The sequence below is a fragment of the Anopheles moucheti genome, chromosome 3, assembly GCF_943734755.1.
Source record: "Anopheles moucheti chromosome 3, idAnoMoucSN_F20_07, whole genome shotgun sequence".
NCBI classification, from domain to species: domain Eukaryota; kingdom Metazoa; phylum Arthropoda; class Insecta; order Diptera; family Culicidae; genus Anopheles; species Anopheles moucheti.
Genome location: NC_069141.1, coordinates 30709249 through 30732112, shown reverse-complemented (window position 1 = coordinate 30732112; position 22864 = coordinate 30709249). Strand labels below are relative to the sequence as shown.

Genomic DNA, 22864 nt, shown 5'->3' with positions numbered 1-22864 from the left:
ATAATTATGCAAACTAAGGGCATTCAAAGGGGAATGATCAGAAGTTAAGAACTAAATACCTTGGAGTCGTCAGAAAAGGGGACAATTATGTTTGACTCAATCTCTATTGAATGATATTTATCCTTTTTCACTTTCACACTCAGAAGAACCGGTTTTACGCGCGTGAGGTAGTGAAAGTTTGCCCACGTGATATGCGCAAATCCTTAATTAATCAACCAGCTGGGAACGCGTCTTTCTTTCCCCTTCCTCACACCGTTGCAGATCGAATTCAAAAATTGTGGCATGGCGTCAAATGTCCATCAAGCGTGGCTTTACCGAAGGACCGGAGAATCAGAAGATTAAATTGCCTCGTCAAGGAAGGAACGGTCAGAGGGGTGCTTTTTTTTCGCATAATCCTCAAGAGTGTATGAGAACTGAATCCCGTCAGCTGGTGGTTTTCTGCCGTATGGGGTAAAGGTGGGTGGGTTTTCTGGGGTGGTCAACGCAACGCAATGCTTTCTCTCGCCGCAATGCAATGTTCCGACGTTATGCTCTCGCGGGAGTTATGCCATCTCTCACGCACACAACACCCTTCGGCTGCGTTAGGGGTTGATGCGCCTGTCAAAGGGCAGGAAGGCACGGGGATATCGGCAAGGCAGCTGCCGTGACGAGAAGAGCAAACGCGCAACAAGCGAACACAAGTTCTCCGAGCCCGGTCGGTCGGATTCGCTTGCGGCTGGGGCCCGTCGTGTTGGTAGCAGCAATCCGGTCCGGCGTTACAGTTCGGTTTCATCTCTCATCGCGGAACGTGCTCGTTTTCTTGCGACCGAATTAACGCGCTGTTTGGTCAGTACGCGGTGACGACGGCGACAACGGAGACGTGTGCTTTCTTTACGGTGGTTCCGCAAAAAAAAAACGCGCGCACGGCGTACGAATTCTTATCAGTATCGAAGCGCGAACTGTGCCTAGCGGGCGTGAAGGTTTAGCTGCACTCTACACTACAGGCTATTGTTGATCTTCGATCACCGAGTGATCTGGGTGTAAGGTGCGTTCCGCCGTGTGTGTTTTGCTTGTTTTTTGTTTGTTTTTGCACAATCCTTTGGAGTTTTAATATGAGAGATCCTTTTCACTGCGTCTGGTGTTGTTCAGTCTTCAGTTCCCTCTGTGGAAAAAAAACAGAAAAAGGAGTTAACATAAAACTGCGTACGATTGAGTGTCTACCTGTTGTGCGATAGGCTTGGAAGGTACTCCGAAGTACAGCGGAACATCACGGTGGCGAAAAGTGCCTTTTTAAGTTAAGCGTAACAACCGATCTCCAACGCAGTGATACCACTAACAACAAACTGCTTACCGAACAGATAACCAACACTGTGTGCACGGATGATCGATCCTAGTGCTTTTTTCGAGCAGTGAACCGAGTGTCACCCTCGGCACCCGTACAAAACACGCCCGGAAAGTGTCAGTCCACCGCGGACCCAGTGTTGTATCGGAATTGTTTACTTAAAAATAGAATCGTTCCTCATTTGCAGGTTCTTCATCCACCGTAAAGCAAACCGTTTTCAGAAAAAAGGTTCCTATACACGTTTTTGTGCCTGTTCACACGGAAAAGCCCGGTATAGTGCCGGTGAACGAAGACGTGACCAGCTGTTAAAATAATAATAAAATGAGACATTGCGTCTAAGTGGCACTCTCGCATAAGAGACCGTGAAATGTTTTCGACATGTGCAGTGTGTACGAACGATCGGCAGGTTTTGGGTTGCGATCGAAACACAAGTTCACGATCGTGCAATATGAGGAAAGCCGTCTATCCGGCGACGAAATGAAATTATACACCCGAGAGAGAACAGAGTGACCGCCTAAAACGCTGGCTAAGTATAATCAACTTCGACCACAACGACATTTGCATGTAGCTCGGGGAAAGACTCCAAAGAACCAACTGTTTGCAACGGCAAACAGTAATGCAAACGCTAACGCATGCCCGAGTGTACTTCAGTGGAATAAATTACACGGACGTGTTGGGACGGTGATACAACTTCAAACTCTGCATGATGATCATCGATCGTTGATATTTGCTTTGACCAATTCACCAACGGGACACGAATACTGAGTAGATGCTTGTGCCGTTTAATGGGATTTATAAGAATCAAACCTCCCCGAAGAACGTTTCCCACGTTTCCCGGCTTCTTCCCGTTCGTTGCATTGATTGAGACGCGTTGTGGAATAGCACTACTCAACCCCTGTTTGTGCACATGCCTGTGTGACCCGTTGCCGCTCGCTTTTTAGGGGTAGAAGATTCTGGAACTTCGTCTTGACTCTTGACGAAACCCTCGACAATGACGAGGGCGCCGAGTTCGTGCAACAATGCAGCATGTGGCGTTGGAACCGAGCTGGTTGTGGCTCGGATGAGGTGTGGTACGCTTTATTTATCGAACTCTGGTAAGGCAGCCCCGGCCGGTTTCCTTATCAGACGGGTGTGCCGAAACAGTGTGCTGGCCTGGCGATAATGAAATGCTGTACAAGCTCATTATCGCCGTTATAGAAAGTGTGGACTGCAAAATGTGTGCAGCTAGGCATGGTGATCGAAAAAAGTACCATTTTTATTAGAACCGCTTCGTACGATAAGTGTGATATCGAATCCTAAGCGTACTGAACGTAATTGATACCAAGTTCTGAATAAGAATGACATATATATAATGTTCTCTATAGCCACAAAAAATCTGATATAGCAACAAAAAAAAACTATGAAAGATTTTCCGAATTTGCATAACACTTGGATAAAACCGGTTGGGTCCGGACAGAAATAAAAAAAAAACACACACAATCGGCAACGTGTCTTTTTAATCTTATTGGAATTCTATGATCAAAATAACCGGTCTTGAAATTCAGTGGATCACTCGTCCATGTGTCTCCATAGATGCCTTAGGGCATCTTTATTTTGAGCTGATCGCGAGGGTGATCGTACGATGTCACGATTTCCGCACGTTTCGTTACGGTAACGCATTGCCTTGCTTTCCGGTGGTGGGTGGTGGAAAGAAATTCTAGCTCTCAACACGTCTCCCGGTGCAAATGGTGTAAATATTTAAGCTCCGACCGGCTTGTTTGTCTCTCCGCTTCAAGTGTACATGTTGATGTGGTACCGGCACGTCGGAACCAGTATTTGAACGCTCGAGGGTAACGTCTTCTTTATGTTTGCTGGAAACGCAAGCTAATCATCCTTCTTTTAAATTGCGCAACGGAAATGGTTGAGGAAAATAAAAAAAATATCTTAAAAACCCTTCTATAGATCGCCCTTCTCATGATCGCAAATAAGATCGCTTTTTCACTTCCCCGTTAGCAGAAAACGAATTCTGCTAGACGCACTTTTGATGGGTCATAAACATCTTTCTATCGGGCACGACATGTTCCCCACAACTCGGGGTTTCTTGGGAGAAATTCCTTTTGACCACAAAAAAAAACCTCGATCATCTCCTATCGTACATCTCCTACTTCACGCTATGAGGGGTGGTCATTATTTTCGCTGCCGTTTGGTGGCGTTTGTGGAGACAAAAATAGAGTTTTGCCGAAAGTTGTCTACCGTCCGTGGATCCGAAAAGCCGGGAAGACATAAATCATGCCGAAAGTTTCACGAGAAGTGGCAGGACGTGGAAGCAACTGCCGTGACCTGTTTTGTGAACTCTTCGCCCTACCGCGCTTCTTTGTAGATCTTGACTTGTTCACTACAGTCGGGATCGCTCTGTAATGTCTAGATTGTATTGCTCGGTCATTCACAGATTAAGATGACGAAGATGCGTATGGGCATGACCTACATCTTCAAATAAAACTCTTCACTTGCGAGTGAGGATGAGGTAACCGGTGCAAGAACGAAATTCAAGATCACCAGCTTCTCCAGAATCGAAGGTTGGAACTGAGAGCAATCTGGTGTTTGGCTGCGTTTCAGGGCCACCCTTCAGTACACATGATGTCACGCTGTATGGTGTAGGTCAGGTTGAGGGAAAACCAGTGTTTGTGCAAATGAACCACACGGGTTTCCGGTCGTTGTTTCGCCCGCAGTATCAGGTTGTGTTTTTACTGCACAACAACCGAAACTATCCATTTTTGCATCCCAGCCCATGTGTGTGCGTGGGAGCCACTGAGGCAAATGGGAGGGAGATCTCGTCACAAACGGTCGGTGATTAATGATGGCTTCGATATCGCATTGCAAATTCACTGCTCAAGTACGGTGCAGTACGCAGCTTCCATTTATGATGTGCAGTGTGCGATACTGTGCGAAGGCGGCCCTCTCGCCGGGGAGGTGTAGTACACGAACCAGATGCATTCGATCGTGATTCCGTATTGAGTTACCGCCAGCGGAACACAATGCAAATGTTGTTGCTTTATTTTAAAATAATACAAAAGCACCATAGATGAGCTTGTCGATTGTGAGCAGCAACGCAATAGGTAGGACGCAAATGGCCAGCGGGAAATGCAAATATGGGGTCCACCTACACGCGTTCTATCGGAAAGGTGAGGTGGCGTTGTACGTGGTATCTAATGCGTCCACTGGGAATAGATTTTTAAATAGAGATGCTCTGTCGGGCAGAAAGGTGATACTAAACAAAAGTGGATTTGACGTGGTCATTAGTACGGTAAAAACATGCTGAAGTCCTGTCTGGGTCTATTTTCTGCTAATGAATGTTTTATGCTCGACGCGTAAAAAACGCGCGATAACTCGATCGTTTGTTGTTTCGTAAAAAAGGGATGACAACGGATGGGATGTTTTGTTTATGGGGGGAAATTAGGTGCGTGTTCAAATTAATGTGTGAAATTCGACAGCACCATCATTTTTTGGTGACGAATCGAGAATGTGAATGTTTTATAAAGAACAAAGTGTGTCTATAAAAAAACTTTATATTTATTTTATTTCTTTAGGCATAGAAATAAATCCGGAGCACATTTTTTTAACGTAAGCTATTGAAACGACGAACTCACTGTAGGGATTCATATAAATGCTAATTAGAGGTGGGTTAAATACCGGTTAATTCGATGTGAGATAAACAAGTTTTTTTACAAATAATTACATGGCATATGCTAGTTGTTTTCGATCAAACGCACGTATGATAAAAAAATCAAACAAATATTACTTTCCAATAACAAAGCACTCAAAAACACACCAAGCCATAGCAAATAACACCCTCGTCAAGCTGCTTTTCCTGGAAGTGTCATGAGTTTTATAGTGTTTCCAGTTTTTGTGTTTTGCTGCGCACCAATAAGCTATATAGATTCGTCGAAACATTAATCGCTGATGGGGATGCAAATTTTCCCCAAAATCTCCTAAACACTTCCACGCGCACTGGTGGAAAGTTCAAGGACCTAGTTGCGCCGTTCTGGTTGACCTATATTTTCCCTTAAGAGTTTTTCCTTTCTTTTATTACACGCACACTTGCAGGTTTCAAGTATCGTTTGGAAAACAGTGAGCGATTTGAATTCGTCACGGTGCGTTAATAAGGAGCAGGAGTTTCTAGCATCTTCCATTGGAATGGCGCTTTAATTTCGCGTAGGCGTCAGGTTACTGCTATTGGTTGATAGCGCCGTACGTTGCGGATAAAATGGTTTTAAAGCTTGTTTCGAAATTTTGAGAAAAAGCTTGGGTGTTTTGTCGCGCAAATAGTACACATTAGGGAAAATCTTTAGATAGAACTAGAATTTTCCAATAAACTTCAATGCTAAAGAACGCTCTTAAGTATGTGCCAAACAAGCGTATCTCTCTCACGCGCCCGGCATAGCAACAAGTGTCTGTCGCGGTTTCTGTGGTTTCATACTGTTTACTTCGTAATCAATTCTCGATTAGGAGCTCACCTGACAGCGCACCTCCCCACTAGCGCAACACCTTTAAAAGGTGCGGAGAACTAGAGGGTGGAATAAATGCACCCAAGCAATGAAGACCAAGAATGTCCGCACCAAGTTCGATAAAATATCATCGTTAGAAGTTCGATGTAAATTGAACTGTGAGGGATGCTAAAAATCCCAACCTCCTCAGAAATGGCTTGACGCTACCCCTTGGAAAATTATCAATGATATTATGCCAAACACGTCATCACCATCACGGCGATGCCTACTATGTACAATAGTGTGCACTTCTTCTTGAGTGCACTCGCCCTTCGGATGCACACGTCACGTACCGTGTGTGTTTGTGTGTGTACAGATGGATAGTGGGTACTGAGAGATCTGTGCTGTGGTGGCAGCCAGCTCGGCCAGACAATTCACGACGACGGTTAACGGTGGGCACGGGTACGGGTGTTTAAATGGTGTCTCCCCCCTAACCACAATGTACCCTGTCTTGTGTGTGTGTATGCACCCCGTGCACGATCAAGCAAACATGAAGATGAGAACCTCTCCGAAGAAAAGACACACGTGTGTCAGACAACATGCAAATCGGTACTTGTGAAATGGTGTTAATGAATGTGCACACATTATGCACCGCAGAATGCAACGGCACGGTCGGCCGGAGGGATGCGATGTTAGAGAGGCCGATTCAAAAGGTGTTTCTCGAGTGGTGCCTCCGTTGAGGGTGGCTTTGACCCGTGTTGACGGATGTCTCGTCCCGACCGCAACTCGGATGCGGTTGATTCTCGGCAAGGTGGCCCAATTTTATCATCCAACATCTCATGGATTGGAGATGAGGATTTATTTATATCCTAGCCGGTTCTATTCGTCTTACACGAGGTTTGATACAGGTTCGGTTGGTTGGAGGGGAAATTGAAATGTGTTTAACCACAGGAGATTGGAAGTTTGGCGGTAGTGTTTAAGAAGTTGCATCCAATACCCTATAAATAGGAATGCAATTAAATGGAGGGAAGTAATAAAGTACACTTATGCTTACTAGTTTGCAATTATGAGCAACACGTCGATGCCTGTGCCAAGAGCGTAGTTGACTCTAAAATTACCAGCCCGACAGTAAGCTCACCGTGCGGCAAACCTTCATCCAGTTCCGGTTGCGGATGGTTAGGCGTGTTGGAACAAATTTCGGCCAACCAGTCGTCCGTCAAATGAAAGGTGCTTAGACATCCACAACTGAAGACCGTAAAGATGGGAAATTCCATCCGCTGCAAGATGGTGCCAAATTTTATTCAAAATTACTTCTATGACGCTACAGAAGAAAGAAGTGTGTGTGGGGAGAGGTTCATTTATTGCACAGAAGCGACCGATTAGCGCTAGTTTTATCGCCCATAAACTGTGTTTTTCGACGCGCACAACGCTGTCCAACTTTATCGAAACGCGTAAAATGTTTAAACGCTCAATTATTCATTCATAAAAACAACAACGCTCGTTCGAACCAACAAACACATCGATTGAACATTCCGGGCGCGTCGAATGTGGTTGGCAGATGGGAAGGGGAAGAGTGCAATAAAAATGGCAACATTAAATCAATCATCCAACGTACAGAAAAACCTGCCACTGCCCATATGGGATGTTATCTTCGTCTACTTGGGTGCTCTCACTGTTTAGCACACTTTAGCAGTGGAACGAGCTCGGGCGTGCAACATTGCACCGCTTGCTTCACACACTGCTTCTTTGAAGGTAACGCAGCTTGCGATCTTGTGCGGAATATCATCGTTGATCGTACGAAAAAACCATGGAGAAGAGGAATCGGTGTCACCGTTTGCAGTCTGTGTGCTCTAGATGTTGTATTTTTAGGCAGCAACAGTAGCTGATCGTAAATAATTTTCCAACTTCAATTCGTTGATGAGAGGGATGAGATGAGAGGGATGAGAGATTCAACGAGCTCTGCTTATCTTATTCTTCGTAGATCTTATCGAATCTCGCTTGATTTTGCGGAATTTCAGCGAATAATGAATGAAAGGTTTATGAGACAGCTGTCAGAAGATTTGAGACTGTTAAAGATCATTTGATTGTGAGTTTATCATCCACAAACACTCAGGACACTCACTGGGATCAACTAAAGATGAAGATCAATTTTTAAAACAAGGATGAGGAAGAATATTAAGAATCATAATCCGTGGTTATCAGTACTAAATAATACGTGGTGTGTTATTTATACGTCATGTTAAATATGTTAAACATGGAAAAGTGGAATACCGCACAGAAGAGATACGGTCCAGTTGAGGTTTGAACCAAGACCGAGCGATGCTGTTCAATAGATACATTACCATTAGGCTACTTCATCGACCGAAGAACGCGCTGTTACAATCCCGTTTATATCTAATACACGCTATATCGTAATTCGCAAATCTCTTTAGTGTTTGTTGTTCACAAATAGGTTACGGCGGAAATATGATCTCATGTCTATTCTTGAAACCCTGTAACAAGTTGTATGTTTTTTTTTGCGCCGAAATCATCTGTCATCAACTTTTATTTGTGTTTGCTTTAACATGTTGGTCGTATACTGTTGCCAACGTGTGATAAAACGTTGGATTAGTTTGTATTCCCCTGATTGCTGTAGGTTGTTTTATATTTCCAAGATGTATGTGAAACAGGCAATCTTTTTTTTTAAATTATTTACATCATCACTGTGGTGGATATTACGAGCATGAGATCTCACCATCGTGGAAGGACAGAAGCTCCAATTTTCATCCCCCTGTACATTCGCAAACTGACGCAAACATAACTCACAACCAAAATAACATCATACCTTCGGCGAAACACGTTCGCCGAATCGTCAAAACCGGTAAATTCAAATCGTATTTTACACGCTACCTGCACAACCAATCTCACCCACAACATTGGGCATCAGCCCTGAGCGTAATGGAAGCGGATTATCATTTGGCAAACATTCATACATTTGACCGGGGTCTCAAAATGTGAAGGGGTTTTACTATATCAACGGCATTATTTTATGATTTTTTTCTCTCCCTCAAGCACCACTCGGCTTCCAACCGAATTGAGTGAGTGGCACATTTGTATGCAGATCAAACAGTACTTTAATTTAACACAACATCGAATGCCCGAAATGGAAAGTGCTTTACGCGCAATCTCCTTTTTCAGGGGGGGGGGCCTGCTAGCGGACACCTGTTGCTTCCGGTTCGCCTACTCTCTTTCTTTCTCTTTATGCATCCTGCTCTTACCATGTCCTCTCTCGACGAGCATCGGCTCATCGGATTAATTGGTATCTCCGGGCATATCGTGCACGCAATCCGGATTTCATTCTGCCATCCTCCTCCTGCGTGCAGTATTAATCAAAGACGAAGATGAATAAATTCCAATTTATTGTCCACGAGATATTCAGGTCAACCGTGAACTCTGACAACTTTTTGAACTCGCAATCCGTTAGTAACGCTACGGTACGGTGGTCGGCTACGTGCACCAAGTTTGTTGTTCGCCAATTGGCGAATGGCCCATCAAAACTCATCTCCTGTCCACTACACGTCACTCGCCTGTCGCTCGCTGTGGTCACTCTTTTGGGAATATGGCCAACCACTCCACCCGGGTGGACGTTGAACGCAGCGAAATTAAATGAATCAACAAATCGCATACACTGTAATACCTGCGCCATCTTTACTTCATCGAAGCGAAACTTTGCCAGGATGAATTGTGGCATAAATTGTTTATAATGACAATAAGCTGCCATAGAGCTGCGCCATGGTGGAAAGGAGTGCTGGCTTGCTTTCCATTTCCTTACCTCGTTGGCAAATGATTATAATAACTTGCTGCTTACGATTGCAGCTCCTGCACAATGCAAGTTTGCCCTCGGTCGAATTTTTAAACCCATTCCAGCGGACTAACGAATTGTTCCGTCAGTGCCGGGCATATTGTGCTATTTTTACCAATAATGCTACACTTTTCACCATTCAGATTCAGGGATTTCTTTCGCTCTCTCTATTGCTTATTGTATTTCTTTTGCTTCCGGTGAAACGCTCCTGCCACAGTAAGGGATAAGGTAAAGCATTTGCTTGCTTTGTTTGTTTTTGCCATTTCCGATGTGGAAAACTCAGTTTTTCCATCGCTGCATACTCGCCTACAGCCTCCAGATATTGTATTGGCTGTGTTTGTATGTTAAACAGCAGGAGCAAGCAGAAGTTTAGATCGTGAGACGTTTACGAGACCCACAGCACTAGACGGAGGCAAAACCGATCGATCAATAAACAATGCTGCCCTATGTTGATGATGCTCGCCATTCAATTCGTGCTATAAATAAGTGAAGTAAATGTGAATTTCTTAAATCATTTTTGCAAAAGAAACACAATACATTGAATTTCCACAGAAGTTTAAACCTCCCCCCGTCCAACGATGTGGTCCTGCTGTCCTTTGTTCACAGCGTGGATGTAATTCAGTGCGACGTATGCAAAAAAAAGGGATTCATTTTTTAAGCGGAAGTTTAAAACACGGCAAAAGAGCTATGGCATATTTCAAAGCGTGATGCTTCGAGCGGTAAAATGATTGTTTTTTGTCTCTCTGTCTGGGATGCTGTCTTTTCGATTTGACTGATCCTTGCACACTGACAACTTGCACAAAACACACGGAGCTTTGAAGAGCCTCATCAAGACTTCATCAACACAAAGCATTGAAGGGGATATTTAAAACATGTAACCAAATGGATCGTTGGATGTAGTTTGAAGTCTAATAAGAATACTTACATGTAAAAAAGTAGTATCAAAACCTTCCTGTAGGGTTGGTCAGCAGAAAAAAAATTAATGCAATATTATTTCCTCCACTCTACACTGCTAATGAGGTAAAATGTATGGAATAATTCATCCAAATAAAAATCAATTATAAACTGTGCTCCAGAAGCCGCATATGCAATAACTAAACGGCTATAACCACACAGAGCACGGCAAAAAGTTAGGTTAATTGCCATCGATGAAGCGGACGTTCGTATCCCTCGCTGAGTTGAGTCCACCGATTGCGTGGACATAATTAACTATCGCGTACAATCGGAAAGTTTAAAATTGCTTCCCAGCATAGAAACCACCCACGGTTCACGTTTTGCGTTAGAAAAAAAAATGCCTTTTCGTCGTGATGTTTTGTACAGCACACCCTAGACAAAACAAGCGCGACGGATGCGCAAAGATAAAAGTTTAAAATTAAAATAAACAATTTGCATTTTGCGGCATGGAAGCCGGAAGACAGTTCTGCGAACGGAAAATCGCACAGACAAAACACAACCACCGGTGGTGTGTTGATGGTGTGTATTCCCTTCGGGTATGGTATCGTTCGCCACTCGCTTAATTGATCGCAACAAACCCGAGTCGTCAGGTACTGGGCGTCTCCATACCAACCCGGAAGGCAGCAATCAGGGAGGTGGATCCGACAGGTGCAAAAGTTATTTGAAATGCTTTGACGCCATTAGAATGTTGAAATCGTGCGGTGCAAAAGAGTGAATAAAACGAGTGGAGTGTATGGAGCTGAAACCGTACCGCATGGTTGCCATAAAACTTCACGTGAGTTAATCATTTTTTCAACCGGGCTGAGATATCTGAATTCTCTCCGTGTTGCTGTTCCACCGGAGTGCTTTTCTCGATAACTCTGTGCTCTCTGACAAACTCCATGTGGAAACGTTGTGACCGCAAAAAAAAACATCTTGAACAGCAAGACAAAAAAAACTACAGAAGCGCTCCAAGAAACACCTGTTGAATGCAATGACTTTGGAAACGGAAGAATGATGCCCCAACCCTACCCTACTGGGAGAGATTGAGATAGGTCAACAAATCGTAAAAGCAGACGAACCATATGGTGTGGTTCATACACGTGTTCGTACGATGAACAAATATAAAACAATTTTTGTATGAGAATATCTTCACAATAAGCGCCTAGATTTATGCAACTCTCTAAACAAAATAGTTCTATTACACTATCCCAGCGAATGAGCCTTCAACAAGACAGCCGGAAGCTTCTTAGTGTTATTTGCCAACCGTTTTAAAACCTAAATGAATTAAACTAATTACTAACTGTTAGCGTGACATGTCTCAAAGAGGGCTTTGTGTTTCCGATTAGCAACCATGTGGAAGGTGTTAATAGGCTAGCGATTTGGGTAGGTCAAACAAACGTTACAGCGTCACAACAGTGCGTTCGGTGTGTAAATTTGATACTCGCGTGCGCTTACACGATCACTACTCTTGTGTTTGCACTTCGCCATTGACCTAAGCCGGCTCAATGTGGATTCTTCGGGAACGCAAATGAAGGTCGGATTGGTTTATTTAATGATTCAACAAATGGTGGGAATTGTTGATGCGTACTTCACATTAGCATTAACCATGAAGAAGTGTCCGGCAATAAAAAAGGAATCGTTTTCGGTACCACTCCTAACCACATTCGTTTAAGTTTGACAAGGAAAAAGGGACTCGGAATGTCTTTCCAGTTCCAGCGTTTCCCTTATCACTTTGGTGACTTTTTCCACCTTATCTAGTAGCTAAGACGAGGAGAGCGAATAAAAAGATCTTGAGCACACAGAAATTGTCATCCCTATTCTAATTTTGATCCCTTTTTTCTTGCTTACCGCTACCGCGTCGTGTCTTCCGAAACTCTTCCATGCTTTGTTTGGGAAGGGTTTTGTGCGCATTTATATTTACTTCCAACCATTCCAGAAATTCCCGCTCACACAAGTCCCAAGTACGCGGTATTCTTCAAGGACGTTGCGCCCTCTCCAGGAGAAGCCGGGAGTGAGCCTCCTGGAAACGGAGGAGAGTTTTCCCTTTCACACCATGTTTTTTTTTTTTGTAAGGGAAGGTGCAAGTGAAAGTGCCACTACCCCCGTTACCTTCCCTCAGTTGACGCAGACCGAAGCAAATAGAAGCAATTTCAATTCAATGAAAGATAAATCGCATTTCCGTCAAAATTCAACCCTCCGTCAGTCAGGAGGCTATTCATTCCCATCACTTCCAGTACTGGTTGATGGAAAAGGAAAAAAAAGAAAGCAATAAGGGGGAGGAAAAATACTTGGCCGCTTTATTTTCCTCACCCGACCACCACCACCCTGTTCCCCGGGGTGGTAAGCTGCAGATGCTCGGGATGACTCTAGAAGTTTATTTACCGCGCAAAATCTGATTCTTCGGTAAATGACGCCGCGGTAGGGCGAAAGGACGGGACGCAACTTCATGCAGACCAAAATAAAAAGGTTGGAACCTGCTACAGAAGGCGTGGAAGATGGTTGCCTTTTGCTCCAACGAACCATTCCGCGGGGGGGAGGTGAGTGCAATCGCAGAGTGATGACTGGTGCGTATGGCATCGTTTGTTGTAGTCTCGCGAATAGCGAAGACGACATTCCCACGGACCTGACAACGGCGGGGACTGGGTGTATTGAGGTGAAGGTGGCAAAACGGTAAATCTAATTTTCTCCCAAAAAGATTGACTGCGTACACAGCGCGCACTTCACGTCCCTGAACTCCCTATTCGGCCACGAAGCTTGGAAGGTTGTGCAGGGTGGGAGGTTTCTCTGATCCTTGTTTTACTCATTGCTTCGACAGTTGACGTTCATCAAACACCACCATCAGTCAAACAATCTACAGCAGCCCCGTACCGGGACAGGCCGGGTCGGTTGAGTTTCTATATCAGATATTTATGGTGCGGCATTGCCCGACTTACCTCCCACGGCCCACGGGGTCATAATTTTAACGATGAAAAGAATGCAGCAGCAGCGGGGAACTACTACTGGACTGGTACTGTTCCGGGTTTTGCCGGGACACACTTGAAATGGGATTAATTTTATTTCACGTTTCTTGGCCGCCCGTGTTTCGGTGGGCGGTTGTGATTTCTTGCGCTTAATCTTGGTATCTATGACGGTCTTCCTGTCGCATCTTGCCATGGAGACGAACCTTGCAGCTGTAGAAGGAGGTGGTATAATCAACGGTTGGGACCAACTTCACCAACAGGAACGCAGATGATTATTTAGTGAGAACCACCAGCACTGGGTACGGCGATCGGGAGGGAAGAGATGAGGATGCGTAGGTCCCAAAAGCTTGTCCCACCCAACAATCCATAACTCGGGACATAAGCGTAACTCAGCGCTCCAGGGTACAAAGAGCCTGATGGTGGTATCCCCTCCCTTGCCAAGCCGACAATCTGTCAGGATTTGCCCGGCCCGACATCCCCGTGCGATGTGGTCATTCTGGAGTTTGCTAACCGCGTCATAACGATACCAAGGCTAGAAAGTGTTTGAACATCCGCTGGCGCGTGGGCGGAGTACACAAGCGGATTAGCCTGTGTCGGTGCGGCCAAATAAAAGCAAATCGGAAAAAAAGGCGAACAAAGTGCACCCATCGTCCTTATCGGGCGTTGATTGTGTGATCTTGTCGTTGTCGTTCCGCGGAGGACATTCAGTTTTTAGCATCCTCCAATGCCACTGCATCACAACCTGCTGTCGGAAGCTCTATCATTATGATCCCCATCCGTAGCTGTGACATTGGACAACCGGTGGATGGTGGAAACCTTTGATTTTAGCTCCACTCTGCTGGCTGGCTTTCAATTCCACGAAATGTAGACGCGCATAAAGTGCTCACGTTATAGGGTTTTTTTTGTGTCCGCTCTACTAGAAGTAGGAACAAAAAATATCCGGATGAAAGCTCCATATGGAAAGTGGTGCTCACTTCCGAAAGAGTTAAAATGGGCCTTTAAAGAGGTTATTTGTCTCTTTTTGTGTGTTAGTGTTATATGTGAATTGAGGTTGCTGGGGTATATTTAAAGTGCTACTAACTATTGTACTACTCTGTGCTTCATGTATGTAATTCCAAGTGCGCACACACCTCCAAACGGATGTGTCCTGACTGTTAAGTGCCTTGTTTTCCAGTACTAGCAACAAAACTAGTCCTTTTAAAATCGTACCAACACATGCCTCGCGTCTTGGAACTGCTGTAATGATGTCAAGTGCGCATTAAACTACCAATGGCTTCCTTTCTTTCCATTTCCTAACCATGAAATCTACTCTAATCGTGCAGGAGAGAATAAAAGGGCTACGTAAAATGCATTATACATCATGTCGCCGCTTACTACGCTTCAAAAGAGCCGCACGATCCAGCGACAACGAGCTAGGATGGCGAAGCGGTTCCAGCTGTAGGTCACTGTTTGGCGTAAAAATGGTCGTATTTTCCAAACAGTGGTTCGATCCAGTGTTGATAAACGGTGGACTCTTTACCGTGGATTCGCTGTGTTACGGCCAGGATGAGATCATTTCGCGCTTGGTTTTATAGCTTGTTGTTTGTTTTTAATGTGCATGCTGCTTCCCTGACCATTCTGGTGCTTCTTTACCACTGCACCAAGCCCTGGATGGAGGCGCTTTTGTACACTTTCTCATCCGACAACGACACGCTTATAGATTGCGATTTTTTCCACCCTTCTGTTCGCAAAGGAGTGAACAGGGTGGCAGAAGTGTATGGCTGATAATTGATAGAATCAACTTACTGACAACACTTAACGATGTGATGATCCCGACCCGACGAATGATGTGCATGATCCAACGTTTGTAATCGCAGTGGGTGTTTTGTCTCTGTCTGCAAAAAAAAAAGATTTATAGGATCGACCGACCGGTGGCCGGTCAAGTTCGAGCTATCATCTGGCTGTCGGCCATGGGCAGAACTTCAAGACCATTCCGATTCCGGTTAGGCAAACATCTGTGCCACTTGTTGAGAGATTATCTCGCCTTATCAATCGATCGGTATAAACAGTCCTGAAAAAAGGTGATTTAATCTTCATTTGCTTGATGGATTTCTTGTGCGCCAAGGCACGTCATTTTGGGCAGTTGGACAACCACCCGGCGAAGATGCCACTCCTCACAGACAATACCTTACTGATGATAAGACAAAAAAGCTGCTTGTTATCTAAGGAACACAATTGTTTCCAATAATAGCTTCATGCATCTGAAACCTGCAATATGCCACGGAAAATCTGCATTCGTCGATATAATTCATTCCAACAGGTCATAAACTCATGCTCCTCAACTCATTTAGCTTCTCTAACAATCGTAAATCCTTTTATGATAACATACTTCACAGTTATCAGACACTCTCGGCAAAAAACGATAAGGCAACTGAGGCTGTTGATGATAGCAATACTTCATCAAACTCCACTCACTAACGATTGGATTAATTTGTACGTTCTCTTGATTCATTCGTTCTTCGGCCGAGATCATTCAACCGGTGCGAACCAGAATAGATTTAAAGAAGTCAGCGTATGTTAACGAACGCGCATACAACGTCCAATTTTAGCTGCTCATCGTTCACCAATTCTGGACGTCTGCATATTTCAATTGAAGCCTTTTTAAAGACAGATGATGAGTTCAATTCAAAAGAGACCTCCCAGAAATGATGTACGGTATAAGATAAGTCAAGCTATTCACAACTTCTAAAAATATCTGCTTCTCACTCCACTGCAGCAAGGAATTCTTTCAACAAGAAAGTTGTAATTAAAATAGCTCCCTCCCCAGTGCCAATTCTATTCAAGCAGAAACTCATAATGACGATGTCACTTTGTATTGTGCACCATCTTCTAAAGCGGCAATGCTTAGTATTCCTACAGGGACTCTTTGCTTATTATCTCCAATTTTTGTAAGGAGATTCACTAAGAAGGAATATTCCACTACCCAAGGGGGCATGATAATAGCAACATTTGTTTAACTTTTTATCGTACACCTTCAGCTCAGCAATGCTAACCTGTTGATGCAATTTATCTTGAGCTAGAGCACCACCGATGCTTATCATTGTTTTGCTAATGCCGCATCGCCCTAACCGTGTACGCGGTGTGGACGAAAGCATAATAACTCCCGACCATACAAAACGCGACGTAATCGCTCAACTTAAACGAAAAGATGTCACGAGTAACGAATCTCCGCTCGTTAACAATGTTTGCTGGAACGGGAAGTACGGCGAGATACGTAGACGCATCATGAAGATGCCACCATAATTTAATCGCTCCCCCATGGGTACTGTGTAAAGAAGTCACTGACAGAAATCTCCCTGTGTTTTGTTTCTTCCGTAGATCCACATCGCCTCCCCGAAAAACGCAAAGGCAATAACCCTACACGCCTGGTAGTGTAGTGGACATAATAGCGAATATGTCGAACTCGTACGCGACTACAGGCGCACGGCCAACGTCACGATGGAAGCGGTTTGTAAAGTCGAACCTGCTTACCTTCCTGACCGTGGTCGGAGTGTTCGGTGGTACCGCGCTCGGGCTGCTGCTGAAGAACTCGGCCGAACCCTGGACACAGCGTGAGGTGATGTATATCCAGTATCCGGGCGATCTGTTCCTACGGTAGGGTTCCAATCCTATCCACGCACTGTTGTCTTCGACGAGTAGAACCAATTACTTACCAAGGTGTACCTTCGTTTCGCTCTTCCTCTCTACTGCCAAGTCAGGATGCTGAAGTGTCTGATAGTACCGCTGCTCGTTTCGTCGATCACCAGTGCGATCGGTTCGTTGGATTTGAGCATGTCGAAGAAGATCGCTTTCCGGGCCATCGTGTACTACTTCACCACGACGATCTGTGCCGTCGTCTTGGGCATTATTCTGGTCAGTACTATTCGACCCGGAGCGGGCCGCGAGGTGAGCAATATTGGCGGCAAAGCCACCACGAGACAGGTGCTTACGGCCGACACGCTGCTAGATCTCGTAAGGTACGTCACCGGAGGGAAGATAACTTTGGAGTTAGACATTAATCATTGCATTGCTCTTTTTTGTAGAAACTTATTCCCACCGAATATCATCCAGGCCACGATGTTCCAGGTAACAAAAAACGAACGCGGATGCGCGCTTCTTGAGCAATCATTAACCTCCAAACTCTCTCATCCTTGCAGTTCCGAACCATTCTTGTCCCTCCAGCAAATGCCACCGGTGGTAAGTTGCTCCGTACTGGAAAAGTTCTGTGATTTGTACAATCTTTATGCAACCACGCAATGGATAGCATCGACGAGGGGAATTTTGCACCGGATGCACAGCTATCAATCCGCGATTTCCACACACACACACACACTACATGGTATCCCCGTTGTGCTGGGGGATGAGAAGCGGTACATATCGTTTCGCTTTAGGGGGGCGCTGTCCCAACATCAAACAAATAAAACCAAACGAAGGAACAAATTTAGCAGGAAACTCTCACGAAGCGCGGTCAACGGATGAGCCGAAATGGAGCTTCTAATCACTATTCCGATACACACCTTTCCGCTACTCTTGCCCTCCCCAGCGGCAGAAGGGATAAATTGCGGAAACGTTCACTTGTCACCGTCATATCAATTTTAGGGGTAATCTACCCGCGACACGCCACCAACACGGGCGCATATGTTGGTCTATATGGTGCCTGTAGATATGGTAACCGCTCGTACCGCTGATTATCAATTGGTGGTGACCTTCTGAGAGGAAATCCCAAACGTTTACGTTAATTGTTAAAAATATGTTTGCGAAACTGGGGTAGTCTCACAGGGTGGCAAGCAGCAATTAAACGTCTACCTTGTTCAGGGTGATTAATATAAACCGTTTCTCGTATATGCTACCGTTCCAACAGTTCCCTTGACGCAGTACAAGATCACTTCCGAGTTTACCGAGGGCACGAATGTGCTCGGTTTGGTTATGTTCAGTGTCGTGCTGGGTACGTGCATAGGCAAGATGCGTGAAAAGGGCAAGCCACTGCTCGGACTGTTCGAAACGCTCAGTGAAGCGATGATGATTATTACCTCGTGGGTCATCTGGATCTCCCCGATCGGTGTACTGTTTCTGGTAGCGGCCAAACTGCTGGAGATGGCATCCTTCGTCGAGGTATTGGGACAGCTGGGATGGTACTTTATGACTGTGATGCTGGGACTAATACTGCACGGTTTCGGTGAGAATGGACTCGGAAATTGTTGGACAATAACAAGTCCTGACTTGTAAACAAATTCCAATTTTAGGTACAATTTCGGTAATCTTCTTCCTAACCACGCGCAAAATGGCGTTCCCGTTCATTGCCAAGATGAGCCAGGTTCTGGCAACCGCATTCGGAACCGGTTCCAGCTCGGCCACGATGCCCATCACGATCCGCTGTCTCGACAATATGGGTATTGATCCGCGTGTGACACGATTTGTCATTCCCGTTGGAGCCACGATCAACATGGATGGTACGGCACTGTATGAAGCCGTCGCTGCTCTATTCATTGCTCAACTACGTAATATTCATCTGACCTTTGGTCATATCGTTGCTGTGAGGTACGTCCGCTGTGTATGATATTGTAGGTGTTTACCTTTCTTCGTGGTAAACCTGTGTTCCTTCTTGTCCGTTTCCTCAGTGTGACAGCTACGGCTGCCTCCATCGGTGCGGCTGGTATTCCGCAAGCCGGTCTTATAACGATGGTAATGGTGCTGGACACCGTAGGATTGCCGGCCGAGGATGTCACCATCATCATTGCCGTTGATTGGCTCCTGTAAGTGCAGTCAAGTGCTTTGGGAAGATTTGCTATTAATGGCTGATCCATCTATTATATCTGTCCCACAATTTAGCGATCGATTCCGTACGACTATTAACGTTATGTGCGACGCCCTAGGAACGATTCTCGTCAACTCCCTATCGAAAAAAGATCTATCCGGTGAAGCCAACGGCCATGTACGAAATCCCAACATATCGGTGATCGTGAGCTGTATCGCAAAAAAAAAATTAATCATCCTTTGATATGCTTTTAGCTGGAACTGGCTGAACCACACGAGCTGGTAGAATTGCGACCCGATCAGAAGGAATAAGCGTTCCCAGTCCTCACCCATGGGTCAACTGCGGACCGCAGAACAACATCTCAACTTCATCCATTTTGCCCATACTTTTGAACGCGTTCTGCATTTGGGGCATAGTTGCCGTGTTTTTGTACCGCGAATTATACGTAAAATACGTAATTATAGTTTCGGACATATCTTACACACGATCGAATTGACGGCAAACGATCCTTCTAGAGGCAGACAGAGCAGAGGCCACCATTCATTTATCTATTCATCGACGCTGGTCTGTGAGAATGTTCGGGGACATTGGCAGCACAGGAATGAAGGGAATATCATCCATACACCGATTGCAGTTTGTAACCCTGAACATCTCGTGGTACTTGATTGTGAGTACTACTGCCAGACTGTGGTGCCCAGCCATGGTGGTACCCAAACCATGGCCTAGAATGCTCAATAATGTTGACATATTTAGCGAAAATGAGTACCACACTGCCCATTTTTCATTCATTCTATATCTCGCTGTTTCTCCACACGTTCTAATCAGTAACGAAACCAAAACATCCTAAGCCAGCGTTAGTGCCATGGAACAATAGAACGCGACAATAGGCAAATATATAGTAGGAATTACTAATAATTGGAAGAGAAGCGGCGCGGCGTCGTGTTAGGGAAATCATTTCATCGATTGTTTACAGGTTAAATTAATAGTGTAAGCAACACAAAACATAACAGTATCTACGTAAGAGAGGGTGCAAAGCACGTTCGACTTTGCCGAAGCATTAGGAACAGACTCGTGGTAGGCACAAGCAAAAGACTAGGACCAGAATACAGGATACAGATATACTATACGGAATAGAACCAGCCGTACCGGACACAAATCGTCTTGCTCCCTATATGCCCCCACTTCCAGGTTAGCGCCGAACATCGATGTTATATGTTTCCATATCATATCGATGTTTAATACTCAACTAGACTACTTACCCGGAATATACTGCACACTATACTATTGATATCACTCGCTGGCTCCCTTGTTACACCGGGATGAAGTTTCCATACACTGCGAACTTGTGGCGCTCGTGTACAGTGCGTGTCGAACTAAGCGTATACGGAAATGTTGATCCTCCTTCCTTCTTGTTCTTTTTTTCTTGATTTCCGGTGCATTTTAATTACGTGTAGACCACTTCATACTCGGTAAGAGTTATAGTGAGCGGGAGGGAGAAAAGGATATCTTTTTGCTAGGGTCCACTTCCTTTTTGCCGGTACCATTTTCAGTTCAATGCAATCTGACTTGTGCGCATACGAAAGGCTTCTTACCAGATTAGGCACGTAACCTAGGGTTTTTAGTATAACTTTCGAAGTCAAACGCGATGCGTGCTGCGTGAGTAAATGAGTGTTTGTATATTTCAAAATACTTACAAATATATTTTAATGATTCACCTTTTGTATCATACTTTTTCTTTATTTTTCTTTTGTTCTTCATTCAATTCGTCAACATGGTTGCTCCCGGGTTAGGAGATGGATTTTAACGTTAATTTTTCTTTGTTTCTAAATTAAACGCAACTTAATTTGGACGCTTCTACTTCATTGGCAAACACAGAACTGTTCTCTCGATTTGGCTAGGTAACTACTAGGGATGTTGATGAACGATAAGCCGTAATTTTATTGGCGCGAGAAACATTGATGTATGTGCTGTGTTGGGTGTGAGTTTCAATAATCCGAACTGCATGCAAGAGAAGAAAATGTTTAGCAGAAGCTAGGACAAATAGTTTCAAGAATGTGCTATTCAGTAAAGAATGCCAACCGAGAGTTCAGCATCCGAGCGTCCGAGAAAATTCCGGAACAATAGTTAAATGTGTAATAGTGTGTGTGAGTGTTCACTGTGTAATTGCTTCTAATCGAAGTGTAAATTTAAGAGTCGTCAATAAACATTATTTAATGTACCTAGTTTGTCTACACGTTGCATCCTGCTTCCTGTAGCGCTTACAATAGGATCGTAACAAACAGCTTTACAACACTGTCAACGAAATGAAAGTCATATTTATTTCAGATTACAAATGAAAATATATAGTAGTCGCATCAAAGCAGATATGATGGGGGGAAAAGAAATCGTTCTTAATTAAACATTGTAATATTTCATAAAAATAGCGCAAGGCTAAGAGCTAATTAATCACCTTGCGATTGATCGACCGTCTGCCAGATTAGACGCTCCTCGTAAAAATCTATAACCAACTGTGGACAGTGCTTTCTTGCCTCTTTGGACTTTACCAGCTGCGCTTTATCCTTGTCTTTCCATTGAATCAGGAACAGCAGCTCATTGTCGCCTTCCGTGGCGCCGAGAATCTTCTCCGGGACATGGCCCTTCTCGAACCCGTTCAACTCCTCGACTTGTTCATTTTCCGTCTGCTTTCCATCATCGTCTACGGTTTTGGATTTGCTTGATTTTGTTGACGCGGTGTCGTCGCGCCCGTCGTCATCCGATCCGTCATTTTCATTGTCCGAATCGACGCCAGACTTCTTCTTCTTGGTCGTCCGCTTTTTGCCGGCATCCTTTTTCGCATCCGTGCGTGACTGTTCGAACGCTTTGATCAGTTCCGGACAGTCCAAATTTTCCCGCGGCTCCCAGGAGTTGCAGCTCGAGTCGTAGCCCTTCCATTTCAGAAGGTACTCCACCTTTCCCTTCTTTTCGCGACGGTCCACAACTTTCTCGACCACGTACTCTTCCTCGGATTCGCTATCGTCGCTGTTGCCGTTCGTATTTTTCGGCTCCTTTGTGCGACCCATGCTTTTTTTTTTTTGCTTAACTACAAAATTGGTAAAGAGCAACACTGTAAAGCAATGCGGCGGCATCGGATGGCGGCACTCGAAACTTACCTGTGTAGGACACAAATCTAAATCGTTCGCGTTCGACGGACTGTAGCGCAAACTATTTACCAGGGACACAACCTACTTCAAGTAAATCTTTTACGGGGAATTTCTCTGCTATTAGCTGCGTTGTGTGCTAGGCAGCGACGCTTGGATATTGTGATGGCGCTTGTTGCCGCGAATAATGCAGGAAGCCTGTTTACGGCACTCGGTTCAAACGTTGGATCTCGATATGACATTCAGATTGTCAAACGGGGTTTTTTGGAGCTGTCATTTTGAACTGTTCGTTTCGAAAGGGGTAATTTTTCAGTGGATGGAAAATGCAAATGAAACATAAAAGAATTAGTTGTTATTGATGGGATATTACATGGTAATCGAAAATAAAAAAGGATTTATTTCAATTCGACATACTTTCGACATCGCCGGGTCG

At 44.7% G+C, this 22864-nt stretch overlaps 2 protein-coding genes across 3 annotated transcripts; one reads left to right on the top strand and one right to left on the bottom strand.

Annotated features, from left to right (window-relative positions):
- The first annotated feature begins 788 nt into the window (after positions 1–788).
- LOC128305663 (excitatory amino acid transporter 3) lies at positions 789–21013 on the top strand. Of its 2 annotated transcripts, XM_053043231.1 has the most exons (10): positions 789–1024; positions 16879–17154; positions 17259–17516; positions 17583–17625; positions 17697–17736; positions 18401–18715; positions 18783–19077; positions 19158–19292; positions 19369–19471; positions 19549–21013. In XM_053043231.1, the coding sequence occupies exons 2-10, from the start codon at positions 16955–16957 to the stop codon at positions 19603–19605; spliced, it is 1446 nt and encodes a 481-aa protein (XP_052899191.1). In that variant the 5' UTR covers positions 789–1024; positions 16879–16954; the 3' UTR covers positions 19606–21013. The 2 variants fall into 2 exon arrangements, with proteins under 2 accessions (XP_052899191.1, XP_052899192.1); XM_053043232.1 differs by lacking the exon at positions 789–1024 and having other exon boundaries at positions 17115–17154; positions 17255–17516.
- Positions 21008–22360, bottom strand: LOC128305665 (chromobox protein homolog 1-like). Its single transcript, XM_053043233.1, has one exon. The coding sequence runs from the start codon at positions 22351–22353 to the stop codon at positions 21736–21738; it is 618 nt and encodes a 205-aa protein (XP_052899193.1). The 5' UTR covers positions 22354–22360; the 3' UTR covers positions 21008–21735.
- Between the last annotated feature and the right edge of the window lie 504 nt (positions 22361–22864).